Genomic DNA, 24110 nt, shown 5'->3' on the forward strand with positions numbered 1-24110 from the left:
ATATATAAACGTAATTCAAAATCCAATTCGAACCGAGCGGTTTTCACAAAATGACATCCAAACACATCCAATAAATTTTGAACCGATTAGCGATTTTTTATTTGGATTTGTTTGAATTTGAAGGCTCCTAAGATAGTCTAGGTCTCATCTCATCTTTGGAATATGATTTATGATTATTCATAAATAAAAATATGAAACTAATTAAAAGTAAAATAAAATTGATTAAAAATGCATAAAAACTTTGTTAATATTATTTAAATTTTGGTTAATGAATTGGAGAGAAGTAGTTAGGGGTGACAATAGATTAGGCCGAGTTAGGCTTTACCAAGCCTAAGTCTGACCTATCAAAAAACTGAAGTCTAAGTCTGGCCTTTTCGAAAGCCTGATTAGCCTACATAAAAATCTATTTTTTTTGACATATATAAATAAGCAATTAAAATAATATTTAAATAAACTAACTAACTAAAAGATCAAGAGACTAAAAATTTGTTTGCATTGACTTATTATAAGTTACCCATTAGCATAAATTCTAGGAGACTATTTGTTAAGAGAACTTATGAAAACAATGTTTATCAGGTGTATTCTTCTTATTTTCACAAATTGTTCAAGATAACCAAGTTTTATTTATGTACTTTAATTTAAAATACAAACCATAACATAATGATAATAAAAAATTATTCATATTTATTTAAATAGGCTGGTCTGATAGATTTAAAATGTTTTTTTAGGGTCCGAAGTCTAACCTTTTTAACTGAATAAACATATAAAAAACATATGTATTTTCTATTTTAAAAAAAAGTGTAACTTGAGACTTGAGCCTATATAAATTACTTTGTAGGTCTCTGTTATCGACCTAGTCTATTTCCACTGCTCCTGTAAGTAGTTTAAAGTCCATTTATAGAGAAGTAGTTTAAAGTCAAAGACATGGACATGAGCTGATTACAAAATTGTTTACACCTAACCGAATTCAAGTACGAGACATTGTGTGAGGAGTACATTTTCAAATTTCAGTGCAAGCCTTTGCCACTAAACCAACCTAAGAGTTTAACAGGAACATAACTTAATGCAATATTTGTATATGTCCTAAAATTTATAATATGTTTTGTCCTCGTAGATTGCATTACAAACAAATGGGTCATGGTCGCGCGACTTTGCGTTGTTGCATGGTGCAAGTGAGATCACTCTGCAGCACCACTTCCGCAATTTCACATTACGGTCGCATAGGTGATGTAGACAATGCTCGAAAGGTGTTCGACAATACGCCATTGCCACACAGGACCATCACTTCCTGGAACGCCATGGTAGCTGCCTACTTCGAATCTCACAAACCTCGCGATGCCGTCCTTCTGTTCGACCAAATGCCCCAAAGAAACACTGTTTCCTTCAACGGCATGATTTCGGGTTACGTGAAAAACGGAATGGTCGCTGAAGCGAGGAAGGTGTTCGATGTTATGCCTGAACGAAATGTTGTTTCGTGGACTTCCATGGTTCGTGGTTACATTCAGGAGGGTATGGTGGAAGAAGCTGAAAGGCTCTTTTGGGAAATGCCACATAAGAATGTGGTGTCCTGGACTGTTATGATTGGTGGGTTGTTGAAGAGATCTCGTTTTGAGGATGCAAAGAAACTGTTTGATATGATGCCTGTGAAGGATGTTGTGGCGGTTACTAACATGATTAGTGGGTATTGTCAGCTGGGACGTTTGGATGAAGCTCGTGAGCTGTTTGATGAAACGCCGATGAGAAATGTGTTTACTTGGACTACTATGGTTTCTGGGTATGCAAAGAATGGGAGGGTTGATGTTGCAAGGAAGCTTTTTGAAGTGATGCCCGGGAGAAATGAGGTGTCTTGGACGGCTATGCTTATGGGGTATACTCAGAGTGGGAGGATGAAGGAGGCTCTCGAGCTTTTTGAAGCGATGCCGGTGAAGTGGGTTGTTGTTTGTAATGAGATGATCACGCGGTTTGGACTTTCTGGGGAGGTGAGTAGAGCTAGGATGGTGTTTGAGGGAATGAAAGAGAGAGATGAGGGAACTTGGAATGCTATGATTAAGGTGTGCGAGAGGAAAGGGTTTGAGTTGGAAGCTTTGGGTTTGTTTGTTAGGATGCAAAGGGAAGGGGTTGAGTTGAATTTCCCTTCATTTATCAGTATTCTTTCTGTGTGTGCCAGTTTAGCAAGCCTTGATCATGGCAGGCAAGTTCATGCTCGGTTAGTTAGATCTGAATTTGATCAAGATTTATATATTGCTTCGGTTTTGATTACGATGTATGTTAAGTGTGGTGATCTTGTTAGAGCAAAAGGGATTTTTAATAGGTTTCCATTTAAGGACGTTGTCATGTGGAATTCTATGATCACGGGTTATTCTCAGCATGGGTTGGGAGAGGACGCTCTGATTGTTTTCCGTGATATGTGCTTGTCTGGAGTTCAGCCAGACGAGGTTACCTTTATTGGAGTTCTTTCAGCTTGTAGCTACAGTGGCAAAGTGAAGGAAGGGTTCAAAATTTTCGAAGCAATGAAATGCACTTATAAAGTGGAGCCAGGAATCGAACACTATGCTTGTATGGTTGATTTGCTAGGCCGAGCAGGCCAAGTAGATGAGGCAAAGGAATTGGTAGAAAAAATGCCAATGGAACCGGATGCTATTGTTTGGGGTGCATTATTAGGTGCTTGCAGAAACCATATGAAGCTCGATTTGGCTGAAATTGCAGTAGAAAAACTTGCGAAACTAGAGCCCAAAAATGCCGGGCCTTACGTTTTGCTCTCGCATATGTATGCATCTAGGGGAAGATGGAGGGATGTTGAAGTACTTAGGAAAAAAATAAATGCCAGGAGTGTCGTCAAATTTCCTGGCTTTAGTTGGATTGAGGTGGAGAAGAAGGTGCATATGTTCACCGGGGGAGACAGCAAGGGCCACCCTGAGCAGCCTATTATCACAAAAATGTTGGAGAAGCTAGGTGGAATTTTAAGGGAAGCTGGATATTGTCCCGATGGCAGCTTTGTGCTTCATGACGTGGACGAGGAAGAGAAGTCGCATAGCTTGGGTTATCATAGTGAAAAACTAGCTGTAGCATATGGACTCCTAAAAGTGCCTGAAGGGATGCCAATTAGAGTTATGAAAAATTTGCGGGTTTGTGGTGATTGTCATTCTGCGATCAAATTGATCGCAAAAGTCACCGGTAGGGAGATCATTTTAAGAGATGCCAATAGATTTCACCATTTTAAAGATGGCCACTGTTCTTGCAAGGACTTTTGGTAGTTTCTTATAACAGTCACATTCAGTCTCAGACTTGAATAGTTTGTTGAATTAGAGGGTTGCTTTATTCCTAAGCATAATGGGATCAGAAACTATGCACTTGAGAACTGTATTTAACAATCAAACAGAAGCTCCTTAAAACATTTGAGTCACTTGCGAATTGCTCACTGGTAACATACAATATAAAGTACTGTTGTACCACTTTTTTGAACATTATCTTGACACTGACAGCATAATTTGCGATCGTCGTCCAAATAACTGTTCTAATGCTTATGCTTTTTGCAGCCTCCAATATTTGCATTGAAATAGATGGAATGGAAGCATTCACTTCCAAAGAACTGGAAGTTGATACTAAGTACTGGCAATTTTAACTGCTAAATTAAAGCTGTCCAGGGAGATAATAGGAAGGTTATGAACGAGTATGGGGATGTACTGACCCAAAAATCCTTACACCAGGTGCTGTGTTCCTGGAGCTATTGATGGGGTTGCAAGTTGCAACCTATATCACAGTAAGAATATTGATTACAAGGTAAATGCTTAATAGCACCTGTGTACTTCTCATCATATCTCTTATAGTTTAGACTCTTAAGATTTTAAAGATTTCCAAGGATTAATAATGAAGATAGCCATAGTACCATCTACCTATCTTCAATTGGTCGTTTTCTCTTCTTATTTCCACCCTAGGAAAGCATAATTTCAAGCTCCATTAAAACTTTTATGCGTCCTTTGTTTTGTTACAAAGGTATGCTTAGATAATAGATTGACCAGATTGTTAAGACTGCTTTCTTGGGTAAAAGTACTCCTGAAAATTGTGTCAATTGCCTGCAAAGTGCTTCTGGATTTTTTTTTTCTTAAACTCCGCTGGTCTTTTGTAGGTCTTGGGCCAGACTTCAATTTACATTCATTGGGCAATAGTGTCAGATCAGATGAAAATGGCTTTTTATTTTGGCATGGTATTTTCCATTTTAGAAATTAGACAACGGAGTGGTTTGCTCCCATCTGGATTTGAGAGGTTAACTTTAGCACTCAGATGTTGCCATGAGCCTGAATCAAGTTTAGAGATTAACTTTAACTGTAAAGTTGTCAGCGATTCTATATTCTTAACTTTTTACCAAATTTGGAATCTAGATTGAGCTATTTTTATTTATAATTAGTCTACACAATTTGTTAGGCGTTTCATTATTTTAAATATGCATGTGCTTGGCACAATTTTATACTGCTATTTGATACAAATTGGTGTGTTGGTATATAATCAATATTTAGCTTGGCATAAACTCTACAAAACTTAAATAAACTAGCATGCACAAGCATTTTTCACTTGGATTGGATATAATGCATCATATAACCCATTTTGGTTTTTTTATTCAGAAGCTTCGTAAAGGTGGCTGAGTACTCCTAAATCCTGATGATACAAGATAGGATTTTATTCCAACTTAAATGGTCTTATGACAGAATTTGATATAGCCTTAAGATGCGTTTTAAGCACAGTTAAATTTATCTTGCCATAGAAAGAAAGGGAAAAACAATCTTCTGTGTGCTACAGCTTAATACTTAGATTGAGACAGATATTCATAAAATGCTGATCAGTGTGGACTGTTGTAGACAGCCTAATAGGTGGTTGCTAACTACTGTCAGTCAAATTGCATTGAGCCGTTTTATAACTTAGATAGTCAGTTGTTGCCATGGCAACACACAAAGGAGATCATCAATGGGGTTAGATCACTTAGATGTGATTGGAGAGCTAGAAAAATATTGTTACAATGCTTGCAGGAACTGGAAGTTCTTTTCTATAGATTCCCTTTTATGATTGGTGATTGGAACGGTTCCTAACTGATCCAAATATTCTGTGTTAGAATTTGATATTTTTCTAACATGTTAATTACTTTACTTGCTGCTATTATTATAATTATTAGATTGTTGCTTGTTAAGATAGTAAAGTAGATAAAGGCTAATGATGATTACAATTTAGACATATATATATATATATATATATATATATATATATATATATATATATATATATATATATATATATATATATATATATATATATTAAAACATATATTCTATATGTGTCACATCATCTCATAGTCCTATATGTCATTTTTAAAAACTCATTTTTATTTTTTCAAATGTTAAATATAATAATTCTACTTTATTGGAGGTCACGGGTTTAAACCCTGGCAATGATGAAAAAAATAATATTTTGAACAAAATGATTTAACAAGCTAATCATTGCTCAAACTATGTATATTTCATTTATAGTTTCTTCAACTAATAACTAGTAACAAACTCGTGCGTTCGCACGGGTTCTGGTATAGGACTCGCATTTGTTTTAAATGTATATTTTTTTAATAGAAAATGTCTGGTACCCGTAAAAAAATAATAATTGAATGTATAGAAAAAATCAGGTACTCGTGAAAAAATAATAATTGAATGTATAGAAAAATGTCTGGTGCTCGTGAAAAATAATAATTAAATGTTTAGAAAAATGTCTGGTACCCGTAAAAATATTTAGATCAATAAGACTATGGTAATATATCCAAAAATAAATACTAAAAAATTTAGTAATATAAATAATTATAGAAACAACAAATTTATTCCGTGTTTGAATTGATACATTAATTTTAAATATATTTAGTTTAGGATATTACAATTTTATATTCTTATTATTTATTACAAATCTGAAACATATTTTTATTTATTAATTATATACAATTGTATATGATTTTTGTCATATGATTGATTTGTTAAGTTAAGAGTTTTTGTTAAGAAAATTTGTATTAACTATTTTAATTTTGAAAAAATTATCAAATTCAACCGTCATATATAAATATTTAACATTTTTACTTTCATATATTTACAATCATATCTAGAACAAAAATTCTTAACATTATGAATATTATTCTATTTATTAAAAAATTATCAATAATTGTATTAATTTAGATTTAGAAATAACATCAATTTGAAATAACTATTATTGAATGATGAATGATGTGTTTCTCACTATCATAAATAAATACTATAAAAAAAAATATAAAAAAAAAAGAGATTTGTATATAAAATGAGAAATAAAGAACATAATAATAGTGATTATTAATTAGTGTTTAATTTTGTAATAATGGTCATTAAGTATCATTTGATTTTGTAACGGATTTAAATATGTAAAATTGCTTGCATTAAATGCATAAAAATTTATGTTGTGCACCTTTACAATGATATTGATAAGGAATATAGATACAAAATAATTATCAGAATATATTATACTCCTATTTATTATTGACAATAGTATTATTTCTCTTTAAGTATTCCATTATTATTTAGATGAAAAATAAATTAAAATAGTAGTTTATGAATGAATTTATCACATAATTATAACATTTATTGTGCATTTCTTAACCATTCCACAATCCTTTTATTCTCATTCTTAAAAATATTATAACATTTACTTCAAATTTGTGTCTAAAAATATAATAGAGAAACATTCTACATGCATTACTTTTATTTTAAAAATAGAAAAAAAATAAATTAATCTCATTTGAATTAATCAGCGTACAAGAACAACAACAGAATCCAAATATTCCAATTGTAAGCCAAAGTCATTTAAATTTATACATTATTTTAAGTATATTTACTTTTATTTTCTTTAATATCATCTTATTGTAATAATAACCGTAATACAAAATAATATTAATATTATACCATAAGTCTAATATCAATTATTATATTTTATTGATTTTTTTAGTACATGAAATAGAATAAGTTTTAAAGATAGTTGTTTTTAGAAAGTAGAATAATTGTAATTTTTAAAAATAGATTTAAAAATAATAATATTACAAAACATTAAAATAAAATAAAACAAATATGTATATTGATATGAATTACTACTATAGTTGAATTGGATAATATACTAAACAAAACAATTAGTTAATTCATGCGTTATAGTAAATTTATATATAGGTGAATTTGTTGAAATCATATTAGAGATACTAACTAAATACTCTTAATTATCAGAATTTGAATTTTATTATAGTTTATATTTCAATACTCATTACATTTTATTTATTGTCACTTTATTAAAAATAAACATGGTAATAATAATAATAATAATAATAATAATAATAATAATAATAATAATAATAATAATAATAATAATAATAATAATAATAATGATAATAATATAATAGGTAAAAGTTATTGGATAATTTTTTTTTGCAAGAATATATAGAAATAGAAAAAAAAAGGAAGAGGTTTTATTTTCGATTCTTTAATTTATTCCATTACAATACTTATTAACGAAAATATAAAAAACTTATAAAGTTGAATTTATTTATTTATATTAAAAACAAATGTAATTTTTTATTAAAATAAATAAATAAGAGAAGCTAAAAAAAACTATGCATGAAGAGAGCAAGAGAAATTTATTTACCGTCAAATCTAATTTAATAAAATAATATAATTAATTTTTTTTTTAATAAAAAATATTTATAGTCAAATCTACAACTCATGATTTATGATTCATTCATCTCTCAAATCAATTTTTTTTAATAAATAATATATTTTTACTATTTATTCATCTTTTAAATATAAAGTTACAAAGATGTCAAATCAATAAAAACTCATTGGACACAATCCAATTCATTCCCTAATTTTTTTTATAGCTCTATTCTCTAATTTATTGAAACCACACAATATTAAAGTATTTAATTTAATTTAATTTAATTCATTATTTTCAAACTTCTCATGTTTGATATGATACTACTATTAGTTTCAATATTATTATTGTTATATCAAAAAAATTATTTCACACAACATTCATTTCTATCATAAAATGGTCAACCCTTTTTTCTCTTTCTTCTCTCTTAAAAGATCAACACATAAACATATCCAATCAATTTCTACTGCATTCACTTTATTCATATCCTAAGCCACTTATATATATATATATATATATATATATATATATATATATATATATATATATATATATATATATATATATATATATATATATATATATATATATATAATGTAAATATTCAACTGTGAACAAAACATACACAAAATTATTAGATTAAATAAATCAACAATAATATAACAATCAAAATAGAAACATGAAAATAATGGAGAATAAAAAAGTGAAGAGAAAATTGTATATGAGGCATTGTGTGTTGTTGTTTGTGTTTCTGAAAAAAGTTAAAAATTAAAACATGAAAAAATTTGTTCATGAATATGGACATATGGTTTTCATGGTAAGCTTTGCAATATGTGTGAAGTATATTATGGACTTGTCAAACCAAATAAAAATCATCACAAATATTAATAATCATAATCATAATCATTCACAAAGTAAAAATACATACAAGAGATTTAAAGGAAACTCAGTAACAACAATATAGTTACAACAATGAAACCATATTCTAGAGGAATAATGAGAGATTTAACAAAAACATATGTCTCAATTTCCATTAAATAAGAACAACAAAAATCCATATCTAAGAGGAACAACTGCAAGTCTAACAAAAACTCAGGATCCTCTTCATCATCATTCTCTTCATCACTTCTAAATAACAACAATTAAAATCCAGATCGAACAAAAACTTAGATTTATAACTCAGTAACAACAACAACAAAAAACTCAAATTTGAGAGGAAAACTACAAATCGAACAAAAACTCATATTTGGATTTAGAAGAAGTAGAAAAAGAAGCACAATCTCTTCATCACCACTCAGTAGCAACAAAAAAACCCAGATCTGATAAAGAAAAAAATAAAATGACAAACCTTTCATGTTGTTGAAGAAGAAGCTTATGCTCAGATAAGTCAATCTTTTTCGTTGTTTCGGAACCTATCTAAACGAAAACCATAAAAAATGTTAGAGCTGTTGAATAAATAAAAAATGAAATAGATGAACACTAAAAACAATAAAAGTTTACAGATCTAAATGTGATTAATTGAAACTTTTAATTGTGTTGATGACAATAAGACAGAAAAGAGAAGATGAAACATGAGTGGTGGTGATGGTGGTGATAACGGCATCATGAATTTTTGAAGTGGTAATGAAGGAGAAGGAGCAGAAATAAGAGAAATTAGGGGAAGAGATTTGAGAACAAAGGAGAGAAATTAAAAACAGAGAGAAGTGAAATTGGAGAGAGAGAGAGAGAGAGAGAGAGGAAAAATAATATTTTGCAAAAATAGAGAAGGAGAAAGCTGGAAAAAATAGAAGTGAAATTGGAAAGAGAAGTGAAGATGCTGCAAGGAGAGACTCTGCACGTGGACGGTCTAAATGAAGAGAATTTGAAAAAATGGCAATATTGGTATTTTCAGAACAACTAACTTTTTTTTTTGGTTTATCACCACCGGTTTAGTCCGGTTCGGGGGTCAGTTCTGGCATCAAGTGGTTCCAGCCCCCTCCCGATCGCAGTTGCGGGGGATCGAACCGTGGTTCTCCCTACCAAGTCTAGCGCCAATCACCACTAGACCAACTAACGATTGGTCAGAACAACTAACTTTCTTATATGATAGATATTCTCTCAAATTTCAAAAATTAAAAGAGATGTGAAAATCCAAACACAATAAAATATTATGTTTTCCTAAAAATATAGCAATAAAAGTAAAACTTAAAACAATAAAATATTATGTTTTTAAGAAAATATAGCCATAAAAGTAAAACATGAAACAAATGTTTTTAATCTTAAAGTAGCTCTTACACAATTTTTAAAGATAAGCTACTCTGAGTTGATCTTAAAATATAATAGAGTATGCAACTGTCTTTAATTGTGCCTATATATATTTTACTACTATATTTTTCATATAATATCAAATAATAAACTAAAGACAAACAAAAAGATTCTTTATTTGTTTCATATGTGAATATAGAGTTTTCTTAAAATGAATTGTAGTTTAGTGTTTTTTTTTATTATAATAGTGTTCATAGAGAATATAGTAAAATCGACAATAATGTTATCAATAAACATTCATTTTTCAACTAATATCATGACAAAATCAAATAAATTTTTTACAACCTCATTAATAAAAGTTAAAATATTTAATTAAAAACAATCAAGCTAATATTGAAACTAACATTTTCAATCCTTTATTCATGGGATAACTAAAGTTTGACAAAATAGACATAAATTTATAAAATTATTAAAAGTTTTATGATAAAGTTAGTATTCATTTTTGTCAAAATAAAATTTTAACATATTTAAAATTCAATAAAAAAAAACTAATTTACAACCGCGCATCGCGCGGGTTTTAGTCTAGTTATATTTAAAAACACATTAAAGTATTTTAAAATAATATAATTTTAAATTTATTTATAATAAATATTATGTAGTTTTTATTTTAATTTTTTTAAATAAAAAAGCCCGTTTATGGCCGGATAGCCCGAAGCCAATCTAGGGCCGGGCTTGGGTAGTAATTCTCGAGCCCATATTACTCAGGGCATTTTTGGTCTAGCCCTAGAAAACCCAGGGTCCGCTAGGACCGACCCGTTTATGGCTGGGTAGCCCATTTTGACAGCTCTATATTTGTAATGTGTTTTTTCAGCTCAATGCAACTTAGTAACATAACCTTTTTCTCCACAAAATTTATTGTTTTTCTAGCTTATCTTCATCTAGAGCTTCATTGACCCCAATGTGTCTCTGAAGAAAGAAAATCAACAAGAGAACATTTACAGAAAATCATTAAACACCATAAATGACTTCCAACAATAGTTCTTTGTCTCCATCTTTTGTGTTTGTAGGAGAAAACTATCATTTGTGGGCTGCAAAAATAAAAACTTATTTGAGAGCTCAAAGTTTATGGGATGTCGTGGAAAATGGAAGCAATCCACTGCCTCTTCCATATAATAAATCACAATGTGGAAGTGGCAAAAGAATGAAGTGTACTTGCCATAATACATGCAACACTACATGATGATATATTTATGAAGATCTTGAATCTTGAGACTGCAAAAGATGTTTGGGACAAGCTGAAAGAAGAATTCCAAGGGAGTGAAAGAACAAAAAAGATGCAAGTGTTGAACTTGAAAAGAGAGTTTGAAGCACTACAAATGAAAGAAACCAAAATTGCTAGAGAATTTTCTAACAATATTTTGAAGGTTGTTTCACAAATCAGTTTTCTTGGAGAGGAGCCCAGTGATCAAAGAGTTGTGGAAAAAATTCAAGTGGGTCTCCCAGAGAACTTTGAAGCAAAAATATCCTCTCTCTCTCTCTCTCGAAGAAGAAAATAAAGATTTTTCTCAAATCACACTTGCAGAGCTTGTTAATGCTTTGCAAGCTACTGAGTAGAGAAGATCTTTAAGGTTGTAAGAAAGTGTTGAAGGTACTTTTGTGACTAGGACCAAAGGCAAAAACCAAAGCTGCAACAGTTTTGGGAAAAAGTTTTTTGGTGAGAAGACGTGAAAAGGAAAAAGGAGGAAGTCAAAAAAAAAAAGTTTCTACCTTGTCAACATTGTAAAAAGGATACTCATTTAGAGAAGTATTGTTGGTACATGCCAAAAGTTAAATGTAAAGCTTGCAATTAACTTGGTCATGAGAAGAAGGTTTGCAAAAAACAAAGTAACTCGACAGGGACAACAAACCCAAGTTGTTGAACACCACCAACAAAAGGAGTAACTATTCATGGCTTCTTGCTATTCAACCAGTAGTAGCAAAGAAACATGACTAATTGATAGTGGATGTACCAATCACATGACTCATAATGTTAGCATTTTAAGGAACTTGATAAGTCCTTATACTCTAAAGTTACTATAGGCAATGGGGAACATGTTTATGTCAAAGAAAAAGGGTGTTGTAGCTGTTGAAACTCCCTCAGGTATCAAATATATTTTAGATGTTTTTGTTTGTACCTGAAATAAATCAAATTCTTTTAAGTTTGGGAAAAATGATGGAAAAGAACTATTCATTGCATTTCAAAGACATGAGATGCACTATCCTAGATCCTTCTAGATCTAAGTTAATGACTATTGAAATGAGAGATAAAAGTTTTCCAATAGAGTAGAAGCAAAAAACCATGCATTCTTTTCCAAGTAATATTAATGATTCCTCCTTGTGGCTTAAAAGGTTGGGTCATTTTAGTTACTCAACCTTAAAACAAATGAGTTCTCATGATTTGGTAGAAAATTTACTAGTCATTGATGATGTTGTTGACATGTGTGATGTATGTCAATTTAAAAAATAAAGTAGATTATCTTTGATCTGTTGCATCAAGTTAGAGAGCTTCTATAATATTACAGCTCATATATATTGATGTGTGTAGTCCAATTCCAACGACATCTTTCAATGACAACAAGTATTTTTTGCTATTTATAGATGATTTGACATGAATGAGTTGGATATTTTTTCTAAGGCAGAAGTCAAATGTGTTTGCTTCATTTTAGAGTTTCAAACTTATGGTTGAAATAGAGGTTGATTGTCAAATTAAAAAGCTCAGATCTGATAATGGAACTGAGTATACAATAGGGAAATTTAAAAGTTTTGTGAGCAAGATAGAATCCAACATCAATTTACTGTTCCTTACACTCCTCAACAAAATGGAGTGAGTGAAAGGAAGAAAAAGACAATCATAAAAATGGCTCGATGTTTGCTTTTTGAGAAAGATATTCCTAAAATCTTTTGGGTTGAGGCTGTAAACACCTTAATGTACTTGCTGAATTTGTAGCCTACCAAAGCCTTGAAGGGAAAACACCCTTTGAAGCATGGTATAAAAGAAAGCCATCTGTTGAACATCTAAAAATATGGAAAAATACCCTTTTTGGTCCCTTAAGTAAACCTTGGGGTTCAACTTGGTCCCTTAATCTTTAAAAAGACCAATGTAGTCCTTTATGTCTTCAAAAAACCCCATTTAAATCCTTTCCGTCTAATTCTTACAAAAGCCGTTTATGTTTGCATATGTGGCCTCTGACGTGGCATGTGACGTGTCATACGCTCATACCAAATTCATCAAAATTTCAAGCAAAATTTTAAAAACTTTCCCCTACTAAGAATCGAACTTGTTACCTCTACCAAGAGAAAGAATGCCTCCACCAACTGGGCTAATTGTCCACTTGTTAAATCTTGATTCTTTCCTTAATCTTTTTGCATGTATGTTTGGATTTGTGTTGTTGTAGAAATAGACATCACAAGTCTTGATTAAGGAAGGAAATTTGTTAGTTTCTAGATCATAGAGATAGGTTTAGAGCTGACAATCACTTGTGTATCGAAGCTTAATGCTTCAGTATTTGAGTTTTACGCGAGACATCGCCGACGCGAGAATATGGTTGTTTTCACAACTTTATGTTAAACATAACCTTGGTTATGATACGTCTCGTAGGTGTTGCATAAATGGGCATTGATGTGAGAGATACATGATGATTTTGATGAGTATTGTAGGTTGAGTGCAACTGCTCGATAGGTTTAAGTTTGTGGTGAGTAATGTATATTCATGTCTGATAAGTTATTCTCTCCGAAGAATGTATTTACTTTCCCGTTTATACCTTTTACTTTTAGTTCATTTAAACACAAGCTCAAAAACGAGGAAACCATTGAATGTCATTTTCCCCTTGCACCATTCCCTGTGGATACGATAAAACCCGGAATACTTCCAATATTTTTCTTGTCGCTTTACTGCATCACCAAAATAGCACTGTTGTCGGGGAATAGTGTTTTTATATTGAATTTCATCGCAATAGTTTCTATGGTTTTGAGCTTTGTATATATTGTATATTTTCACCTGTATATCTTTACTTGTATATGTTTAAATGTTAGTATACGTAGTGTGGTGAATGTTGGCTAAACAAGTTGAAATTGGACCAGTTCTTAAATTCAAATCTTCACTTCTCAACTTGCGTATCCAACATTCACCTAGTTTTTCTTTTTAACATGTTTATAGTTGTGTTTATTTTCATACTTGTATATCTGTGTTTTCTTTTATGTTATTGCAAGTGTTGTAAATATTTGTACCTGTAATATTTGTTGAGTGTTTTAGTTAGGACACTTTCTTTAGGTTTGCTTGGTAAGACATCACCATCGCAATGACAAAGGGAAGTTACTATCCAGGCACAATAAAGGCTTTGAGCTAACGACGTAAAACAAGTGCTTGTAGGGAGGCACTCCAACGGTTGTAAGTTTTGTTTATTTTGCAAATAAGATGTTTAGGTGAAGTGGAGGTTAGGCTGAAAGATCAGAACTCTTTTTGATATTTCTGAGCTTGCTAAGCGTGGTCAGTACCCGCTAAGCGCACTCAAGAATTTTGGCCTTCTTTTTTTATGCCAGTGGAATTCCTGTTTCACTCTACTGTGTTTTTACACTTTCACCAAGGCTATTTAGTAGTAAATAATAGTATTATTTTCTAATTCTTTTGTCGGTTGTTTGTCGTTCCAATTTTGGTCCATTAGCTTGAGTATTTTTTAGGTGATTTTCCAAATTTGAGTGTTTCAACTTACGGATGTATGGTGATGATATTTTTGAAGTTGTATCATTCAAGGTACTCATTTATCGCTTTCTATAGCATAACATGTTTAGGAAACTTAACATTTGTATAATTACCAGGCCATTCATTCTTTTGCATTACTTGTTTTTGATTGAATCACTTTAGTTCTCAAACCCCAAATGTGAGGAAGCTTTCTATTGTTCATATATGCAGGAGACCAACAATTTTTGTTTTAACTGGATTTATTATGTTTAATTTCTTATTTGTATTGAGTGTATGAAAGCGTGAAAAGGATTAAGGTATTTTGTTTCATTTTGAGCACAACCACCTCAACCAAATAGTCAATTTACCTTGTGAGTGTGCGATCATTTGTTAACCCCTTTGAGCTTTTATCAATATCCATGTTTTATTTGAACTTGATGCTTGTCTATGAGTATTTAGTTCTCATTTTTGTATGGATTTTGATCTTTGTTTTCTTGAACCTTCAACCATGATTTATGGTTTGAATTTTTACCTTGCCTTAGAAAAGTAAGGAGTATTCACACTTTGATGTTGGTTGAATTCAAGTTGGGGAGAGAAATGATTGCTTGCTTATTTATTGATTGCTATGAGCTTGAGAAAAAGAAGAAAAAAGTGGGAAAAAAAAGAAAGAAAAAAATGAAAAAGTTTTGAAAAAAAAAAAGAAGTATCAAATTATTGTGCTAAATAAGTATTGTGATTGGTTGGACAATTTGGGAATGTAGAAGAAGTTTGATTGAAATTTTGGTGCTTGAAACTTTGTGGATTGATCACTCCCTTAGGTTTAGGCAATTTTTTGTTTTGATTAGCTTTAGAAATTTCCCCTTGTTTGTTAACCAAGTTACATTACAATCTTGAAAAGCCCTTGTGATTCTCGCTTTTGTGCTTTGAATATAATTTTTTTGATGAATGCATAATTTAGTCTTTTGTTTACAAGATTGTTAGATGAGTGTCAAAGTCCCTCATTTTTGTGTGTTTTTCATCCCTCGATGAACTTTTGCTAGGTGCGATTCATGATTGAGCTTGTATTGTTTTAGATTGTTTGCTATGATTTTTGTAGTTAGGATTCGTTTCGTTTTCATGTTGTTGTTGTAGGATTGTGGTAAACATTACTTTGTTTGCGCGTTTTTGTGTTAAGCCATACATTTGCTTTTGTTTTTCGAAACTTGTTGATTCATGATTCTTTGGTTTATTAATTTTGATTATTTAAGTTGATTGATTTTTGTTTGAGGAGAAGCTAGTTTAAGTTGGGGAGAGTTTGATAAGTGGAAAATTATAGTTATTTTTGTATATAGTTTTACGACACTTATCGACTCTTTTTCCTCAACTTGTGCGTGAATGCGTACGTTTTTGTTATATTTATACATATTGTGTATAACTTGATCGTTTTTCATTTATTTTATAGGTATTGATGCATATTAGAGCCTCGATCAATAAAGTGTCGAAGACACGACTTCAAAAATGAAATTTTGGAAGAAAATAAAGTTTGAGACCGTGATCGGTAAATTAGCAAGTGTACTAATCTACCAATGTAGTAATAACGGGAAATCCCAAAGTATCGATCTCAAGGAATGCGTGGTTATATAGAGTGATGTTTCAATTCAATTAAATAAAAGACTTGAGGGTTTGGTTTTGATAATTATGAATTAAATTGTAAATAAAAATAAAAGATTGACTTGGCCAAATATGAGTAACATGCCAGGGTAGGTATGTGCATTAACATGTAACAACTCTGAATCCTTATTCCAATAACAAGTTCTAAATTATCAACTACCGGCTCTTTAGTGGGCAAACCTTTAATCATTCATCCTAAGCCATATTTTCATAGAAACTTACTGATGAAATTAAGCATTTGTGATATCAAGAATATTTCGGTTACTATAGGGTGTCCCTATTCCTAGGCGATATCTACTATAGTCTAATTGTACAAAAACCCTAACAACGGCGGTTCAACCTAATTGTTAGCCATACATCCATCTTGTTGGTCAGACAAGGAAAGCTTTAGAAACATTGTACAATTAAATTGAACATGAAAGACAAATATATTACTGAAATAGGGAAATCAAAGTCATTACAGATGATAATCAGGGACACCCTCAAGCATTGAAGGGTTTAGCTACTCATACTGTTCAAAGAAAACAAAATACAAAAAGAAACATTACAAGACTTGAGATGAAACTTTATCTTCAATCGCTTTCGTTCATGAAAATCTTCTTCTCTCTCAAACCCTTATTTTCTCCAATCTTCAATCGTGTATTCTTCTCTCTGGCCAAAAAGTCCATTTTTCTATCGTGAAAACTCATATAAATAGTACAGACTCACTTAAGTTGGTTGGAAATACCAAAATCACCCTTTTAGGCCAACTAATGAGCGAAATAACAAAAGTCACTGAAATTAGCGTCACAGCCCAACACGGGCACCCGTGTTGGGTCTTTTTCATCTTTATTTTGCTTGTTAAGTCTCAGGGCGTGCAACACGACCCGTGTCAGCTGACACGGCCACCCGTGTTGCACCACTGACTACCACAATTCACAAAACTTTCTCCAAGTCTTCCTCCTGACACAGCCCGTGTCAGGCCTCCTGAAGCATGTTTTTGAACTTCCTCCGAAACTTCGAGTTTTGCACTGATTTGTCCTGATTTAATCATCTGAGCCTAAAAATAGGAAAACAATACAAAAACCGACGAGTCTAGCAGTTAACAGTTCTTAGTTTGGATCAGTACAATTATTGATATCATCATGTTAGTGGCTAGCAGCTAACATTTCATGGTTTGGATCAGTTCTCTTATTTCGTGAACCACTCTAACCAAAATAGGATCAAAAAGTTTACCCAGGCATCACATTTTTCCTTAAAATGAAATGCAAAATCGAAAAATTTAAATCCAAAGAAAAATAACTCTTATTCATGACAGAATCATAGTTGTGAAATTTTTAGATCTAACATTCAATGTAAGATTCTGACCTAATTTCTCAGAACTCACAGATGCTGAATCCCGTCATCAATCGCTTCTCCCTCCTCAAAACTCACAGATCCAAAATCTTGCAAGAATATGAATAGTGAAAACATAGATGCAAACAATATCGAAGTGAAAACAAAGAACATGAAACTGAAATGAGGGAATATAAATTGTTACGAAGCTAGTAACACATACCGAACTTACCGAAATAACCTGGATTGTACTTGTCAAAGAGGATTCAGTGGTGGTGCATGCCATCAGCCTTACCGCGACCTCCGACATGCTTTCGGCGTTTTCTGATACGACTGTGATCGGTGCTGACATGGACTCTCTTCTTCTGATTCTTCTTGAACATGGTCACTTCTTAAGGTTCTTCTCTCTGAATGCGGTGCTTCTGGTGCCTCTGAAAAGTAGGGCTCAAGAAGAAGAGAAAGATATTTGTTGTATCGGGAGAGAGAAAGAGAGGGAAAATTAGATTAAAAGGTTTATGATAGATGGAGAGAGAATCTGTTTTTTTTTTTTTCACTTCAGAAAGTACAAGAGAGATATTTGAATTTTGAATTGAGTGGAGTGAAAATATGAGAGGGAAAATGATGTAAATTCAATTTAAAAAAATTGAGTGCCACTTGGATGAAAAGATTAATTTGATTTGTTAGTATAATTTGATTTATTAATTACTAAAATGGACATTTTGTAGTGTAAAATTTTTTATTTCTAAAGAGTAAATTAGGGAGAACTTAAGCATCTTCTATGTTTAGGTAGATAGTTGACTTTTTTGGCCGTGTTTTTACATGTGCATGTTGTCATTTTGTGTGATAGAGAAAGAGATAAACTAATCATTAATATTATAATTGAACAATAAATAAAAAATCAAAGATTTTTTATAAGAAAATTACTAAAAATAAGAATAAGTTAATAATGTTTTAATTTTTAAATGACATCAAACCAACAGAGGATAATTTGATCTCGACCCTAATTTGCAAAATCTTTTCACCTATTCATGTTGTTTAAGTGTTTCATTTTAGTAGTTTTATATATTTTTTTAATAACAATGGCTTACCACTTGTAGGGATGATAACGAGTGGGATCGGTACGGATTTCACACTACTTAAATCCGCACCCAAGATCAGTATTCGAACTCGAATCCAAAAGTTGTTCGGGTGATAAAATAAAACCCACGTCCACATCCCTTAGGTTCAGACTTTTTCACTCAAACCCAAACCTGCAACAAAATACATAAAATACATTTTTTCTACAACTTTCCACATTATATATATATATATAATAGAGTAGTTTACCCCCTGTAATATGAGCGTGTTTCGGTTTACCCCCACCGTTGCTAAAGGCAGGTTTTGGCAACGATTTTTTTGAAAAAACCGTTGCCAAAAGGTAGGGAGAGGAAAAGCAAAATTCGCTAACATTACAGGGGTGAACTACTATTAACCCATATATATATATATATATATATATATATATGAGGAGGGTTATATTGACTCCAAGAGTAAGTTATAAGAACTTACTCCATATCTTGACCATTAATTTTTTTTCAATCTAATGGTTAAAAACAATAAGGAATAAGTTTTCTCTTTCCACATTTAATGACTTATTATTTTTAACCATTAGATTGAAAAAATTTAATGGTCAAGATATGGAGTAAGTCCTTATAACTTACTCTTGGAGTCAATATAACCCTCCTATATATATATATATATATATATATATATATATATATATATATATATATATATATATATATATATGGGGACGTATCAAATGATAACTTTGGTTATTATGAGAACTGAGAACTTTTAATATTAACCGTACGATTTAAAATCAATGCTCAGATTTGTTTTAATGTGATATGTATTTAAATCAAAATCTATCTATTAATCACCGTCTTTTAAAATTTAAGTGATTTTGAGTTTCGGGTGCGAGTTTCTGTTTACGGTGATTTCCGGTAAACAACCGCTAGTCTTCCAAACTATAATAAATATGATTTGGTTACTCGCAGGATCGACTAGATTGATCCTAGGACACATAGTCAAGAAGATTGTTATCAATGTTTATTCGAACCATATTCATTATTTGTCTTCTTCGATAAGCGTTGTTCGATTAAAGAACAAATAGTCTTGACAATCACTTTGTTATATATAAATGTGACTTCAGCGAAAAGATAAGTAACATAACATAGAAAATTAAAAGGACTATTGAAACGTAAAGAATCTTAAACTGCAGAAATGTTAAAGACTTTGAAAGTAAATAACATGAAAGTAATTCGAAAGTAAATGACATTAAAGTAAAGATACAGAAATGTAAATGGCAAGAAGTAAACGAAATGCAGTAATTCTGGAAGATATTTAAAAAACAAAAGATAATACACATGTATTAAAGTGGTGGTGTCATACGTACATTTTCTCAGCGAACTCTTTCTCTTAACGCTTGATACTTGAGTAAATATGTGAGTGATTTGTACAAAATGAACACACAGAATCCTAACATTAAGACTCCTATTTATACTAGTTTCGACCTTAACGGTCCTACACTAATCTGCTGCCACGTTTCTCATAAGAACTTCTAGCGACGCCATCTGTTACTTGGACAGTTACGAAACCGTCTTCGAATTTCAAATCTTCCCGCCTGAGTCCGTCTTCGACGCATGGCAGTGTATTAAACAAACACTACGAAAAACACGCTAAGTAGTAATACTTGAATATATTTATAAATTTGTCTAAGTCCCCGAAGATACATACTTTTCACTAGTTTTCAGTATTCATTATCTTCATAGCGAACTTAGAAATCTTTACTCTCGAAGCATGACCATCAGTAGCCATTCTTTTATTTTTAAGGGATGGCCATCAGTAACCATCTTTCCTTCGATTTTCTACTTCTTCGAAGGACAAATACTACAAAACGAAATCTTCAGCTAACAAATTGCCCCCAATAAATGCCTGTTTCGAGAGTCAACAGAAATAGGCGTTTCTTGTCATTATAAGATTTCGTTCTTTATTGATCTTTGAGAGTTCCAAGACTGCTGACTAACGTCATAATCATTGATGACCCTGTTTCTGAAACGTCTTGTCATTTTCAAAGATGTCTTCTCATAACTTACATTCCCACGTTTTAACCTTACTTCTTGATCATTACTCCTACATACTAGGAGTGAAACTAACTTTATTCGACCGCCGTTGGATTAAATCACCAGCCGCCACGTGTTCTTTGGATTTTACCCAAAAGATTTAAAAAGGGTTTCCGTTAAACCTTTAAATACTTGGTCTTGCACTTCTGCACAACCTTTCATTCCTATTTCTTCATCTTCTTCAACAAAAACCAAACATCTTCAATCTCTTCAAAATTTCGCTCCCTTAATCAGAAATTTCTCTATGGCTTCATCTTCAAATGTTCTTCAACCTGCTCTGAAGCTCCAATCAACAACACGGTCTGGGGAACAAGAGCACGTTCAAAACCCTAACACCGAAGAAATACGCGTTATTTACGCTTCCCAGGTAATCATTCCCTTTGAACTTTCTGGAAAATCTCTCGCTTTTATTGGTCCATTACCAGGTGAAAATATCCCATCTCTGAATAAATTCTTCCCTGCTTATTACAAGACTAGACCATTAGTTAGCAAAATTAGGATAGATGAAGATGGCTGTTCTCCCTTAGGAAAATCTGCTAACATGGAAGAAACTCCAACTGTAACTCCTTTAGCTTTAGCGAAAATTAGGTTAAACTATATGACCAACTCTGTAAAAGTGTTTAGGTCAATTCCTTTAGCCAAAGATCCTGATTTGTACTATACCTGGTTAGAAAAAGTAGAGAAACAGAAAGAATCCTTCTGGAAATCGTTAGGAATATACGATTTGATCTTGGATACTTTCAAAGGACATCTTCATATAGATCTTAAACATGTTCGTGTCCTGACCCCAATACCTGAAGGTTTGGATTAAGACAATCTTTTCGACTGACTTTTCTTTTCTTTGCTGATATACTGATTTCAGTTTCAACTACAGCTGTTGCACGAAGGAGGAAGATCAAGGAAGCTTCTGCCCAAAAAGATTCTGGGACATCTAAGAGCAACAAACCAAGTGAAAGTGATTCCATCGTTACTGGCAAGAAGCCCACGGTACATACTCATCTCATATTCTTGATTTTGTACAATCTGTGAGTAGTATCCATCTTACTTATCGTCTATTTGCCAGAGCTCGAAACCCCCAACAGGTTCGAAGCGGAAAGCTTCCTCGACAGCTGCCTCAGATGGCGAAGATAAATCCCCTCCCCAAACTAGACAAGGACACAAGAAGAGACAAAAAGCTGTTACCCCTTCAAGAAAAGGGAAAAGGATAAGCCCCTCTAAAACTGTTTCTCCTGGTGATAAGGCGTCCTCTGAAGAGTCTCCTTTGAAAACTGCTAGTAATGCTTTCGTTGTGGAAAGTCATAATTCAAGTCCAGACAATATCCCAACCAAGGTATTTGGGTTCCACCCCACATATTATCTTGTGATCTTAACCAAATAATTAAACTGACATTTACCTTGTTATTGCAGGAAGACGCTGGCACTGCCACTTCAGGTTTCAAGGACCATGGCTTTACCATTAATGTTGACAAACTTTACGGTAATTGTCAAACTTTAACTTTCGTCAACTAAACCCCTCAAAGGCTTATCTTTATGACTAACTTTGCTCTGTTTAACATAGGTACCTCTCAAAATCAAACTCATGTTCTCTCGCCAGTCTTTGAAGACGTTAGGCCAATTGCTACCATATTGCCTAATGAACCAGTCGAAGAAAGTCACTCCACTGACGAATCCCCACCTACTCATCAAGACAAAAATTTGGAAGAAGATCACCCATTCTCAGGCAGCGACAATGTGAACCCCCAAACACATGACAGTGAAGATACTGCGTCGGAGCAAGATGCTATGGAAGAAATTTCTCAACCAGAAAAACAAGATCCTCAAGGGACTTCGACTCTTGATACGAAAACCATTCCTGAGACAACTTCGACGCTTGCCCCCGTGAAGCCTACTCCTTTGGAGCTGGAACAACTTAAGCAAACTGATCCTCTTAGTTTCTTAAAGGCCATCATGGATGCGAATACTTCTTCGCCTTCGGAACTTAATGTCTCTCCAGCTGCAACTGTAGAATCTAGTGATAAAGAAGATATTCCTAGCCTCCTCCGACAAATAAAAGAGAGATTCTTTGGGGTCAATCTTGTAGACGTCCTCAACCGGGAACCTATTAAGAGTCACAACTTAAATCAACTTCTAAAGAAGGTAGATTTGCTTCAAGTTTCCACAGAAGTTTCAGAGGTAATTGTTCTGTTAGGCTCTCTACTCGAGCAACTCCAGGCCAACATTCTTCGAAAGCAAAATGTCGAAAAAGAGCTATCTGAGACAATGGCCTCTCATGACTCTTCATGGAACTCTGCTGTGGACGCAACGAAACAAGGTGAGGCCCTCAAGCTTAAACATTCAGAAAATCAGAAGGCCTTTGATGATTATGAGAAGAACATCAACTCCTGGAAACAAGAGATAAAGGCACTCGAGGACAAGATAAAAGAAGCTGAACGTTGTCAGGCAGCCATACAAAAATCTAACCAACAAGATTTGCTCGAAGTGGTGCAGTCGGGAATTAGACATTTCGAGACTGCACAGAAATTAGTGCCAGAAATCGAAAGATTGAAGAAACAACGGGCACTAATTGAGCTTCGTATGTCTTCGTGGGAGACTCAATACTTGAAGATCAAAACGGATCTCCCTAAGGATTTTAACTAGATGTTTTCAGTCCTGTTACTTGTTGCACCTTTGTTTTGTAATCGAAACTACTGTAGACTCATAATATTTGTATGCTTGACTCCCATTTATATCTATAATGTTTGCCAGCATTACTTTTAGCGAATCTAAACATTTCTGCCAAAATATATCTTTAGATTCTCTACAGTGCTTTTTATTTAATGCAACGTGTAGAACCTGAACATCTTTCGCAGCATCCTTGCCTCTAGACTTGACGTTTCCCCTTCTCTAGCCATAATCATTATTAAACAGTGACGTCACTTTCTCCAAAACGTCGGTTTAAGACGTGCGTGCATCAGTTTCATGATTACTTCTCAACTTCCAAGGGCGGGAAACGGCGGAAGCCATAACTTCTTTCTTTGGAAAACCAACCGCAGTCCAATCACTCATTAACAATTAAAAACCACCCTTCAGTATTCCCAGTCTATATAAAGGGTCAAATATTGTCTTCATTTCTTCATTCATGCGCTTTCTCTCCAAACCAAACACAGAAAAAGAAAACACACAACTTCTCTCTCAGAACACCTTTCTTATCTTGCAATGGCTGAAACTCTCTTCTTTAACGACATCAAAGCCCTCATCAGAGGCGAGTTCAGACTCTCTGAGGATGAACTTGTTCGTCATTTTATCAACATCGAAAACCTCTTTGTCAACCAAGAACTGGACTTCTATTTTGAAGA

At 32.7% G+C, this 24110-nt stretch overlaps 1 protein-coding gene across 2 annotated transcripts; it reads left to right on the forward strand.

Annotated features, from left to right (window-relative positions):
• The first annotated feature begins 967 nt into the window (after positions 1–967).
• On the forward strand, positions 968–5193 carry LOC131609487 (pentatricopeptide repeat-containing protein At1g56690, mitochondrial-like). Of its 2 annotated transcripts, none has more exons than XM_058881186.1 (3): positions 968–3421; positions 3537–3780; positions 4127–5193. In XM_058881186.1, exon 1 carries the CDS (start codon positions 1098–1100, stop codon positions 3252–3254), a length of 2157 nt encoding a protein of 718 aa, XP_058737169.1. In that variant the 5' UTR covers positions 968–1097; the 3' UTR covers positions 3255–3421; positions 3537–3780; positions 4127–5193. The 2 variants fall into 2 exon arrangements, with proteins under 2 accessions (XP_058737169.1, XP_058737170.1); XM_058881187.1 differs by having other exon boundaries at positions 4620–5193.
• Positions 5194–24110: the final 18917 nt, after the last annotated feature.

This window comes from Vicia villosa, linkage group LG6, assembly GCF_029867415.1.
Source record: "Vicia villosa cultivar HV-30 ecotype Madison, WI linkage group LG6, Vvil1.0, whole genome shotgun sequence".
Taxonomy (NCBI): Eukaryota; Viridiplantae; Streptophyta; class Magnoliopsida; order Fabales; family Fabaceae; genus Vicia; species Vicia villosa.

Excerpts from the sequence above, each read along its gene's own strand:
- LOC131609487 (XM_058881186.1), top strand. The coding sequence starts at position 1,098 with ATGTTTTGTCCTCGTAGATTGCATTACAAACAAATGGGTCATGGTCGC.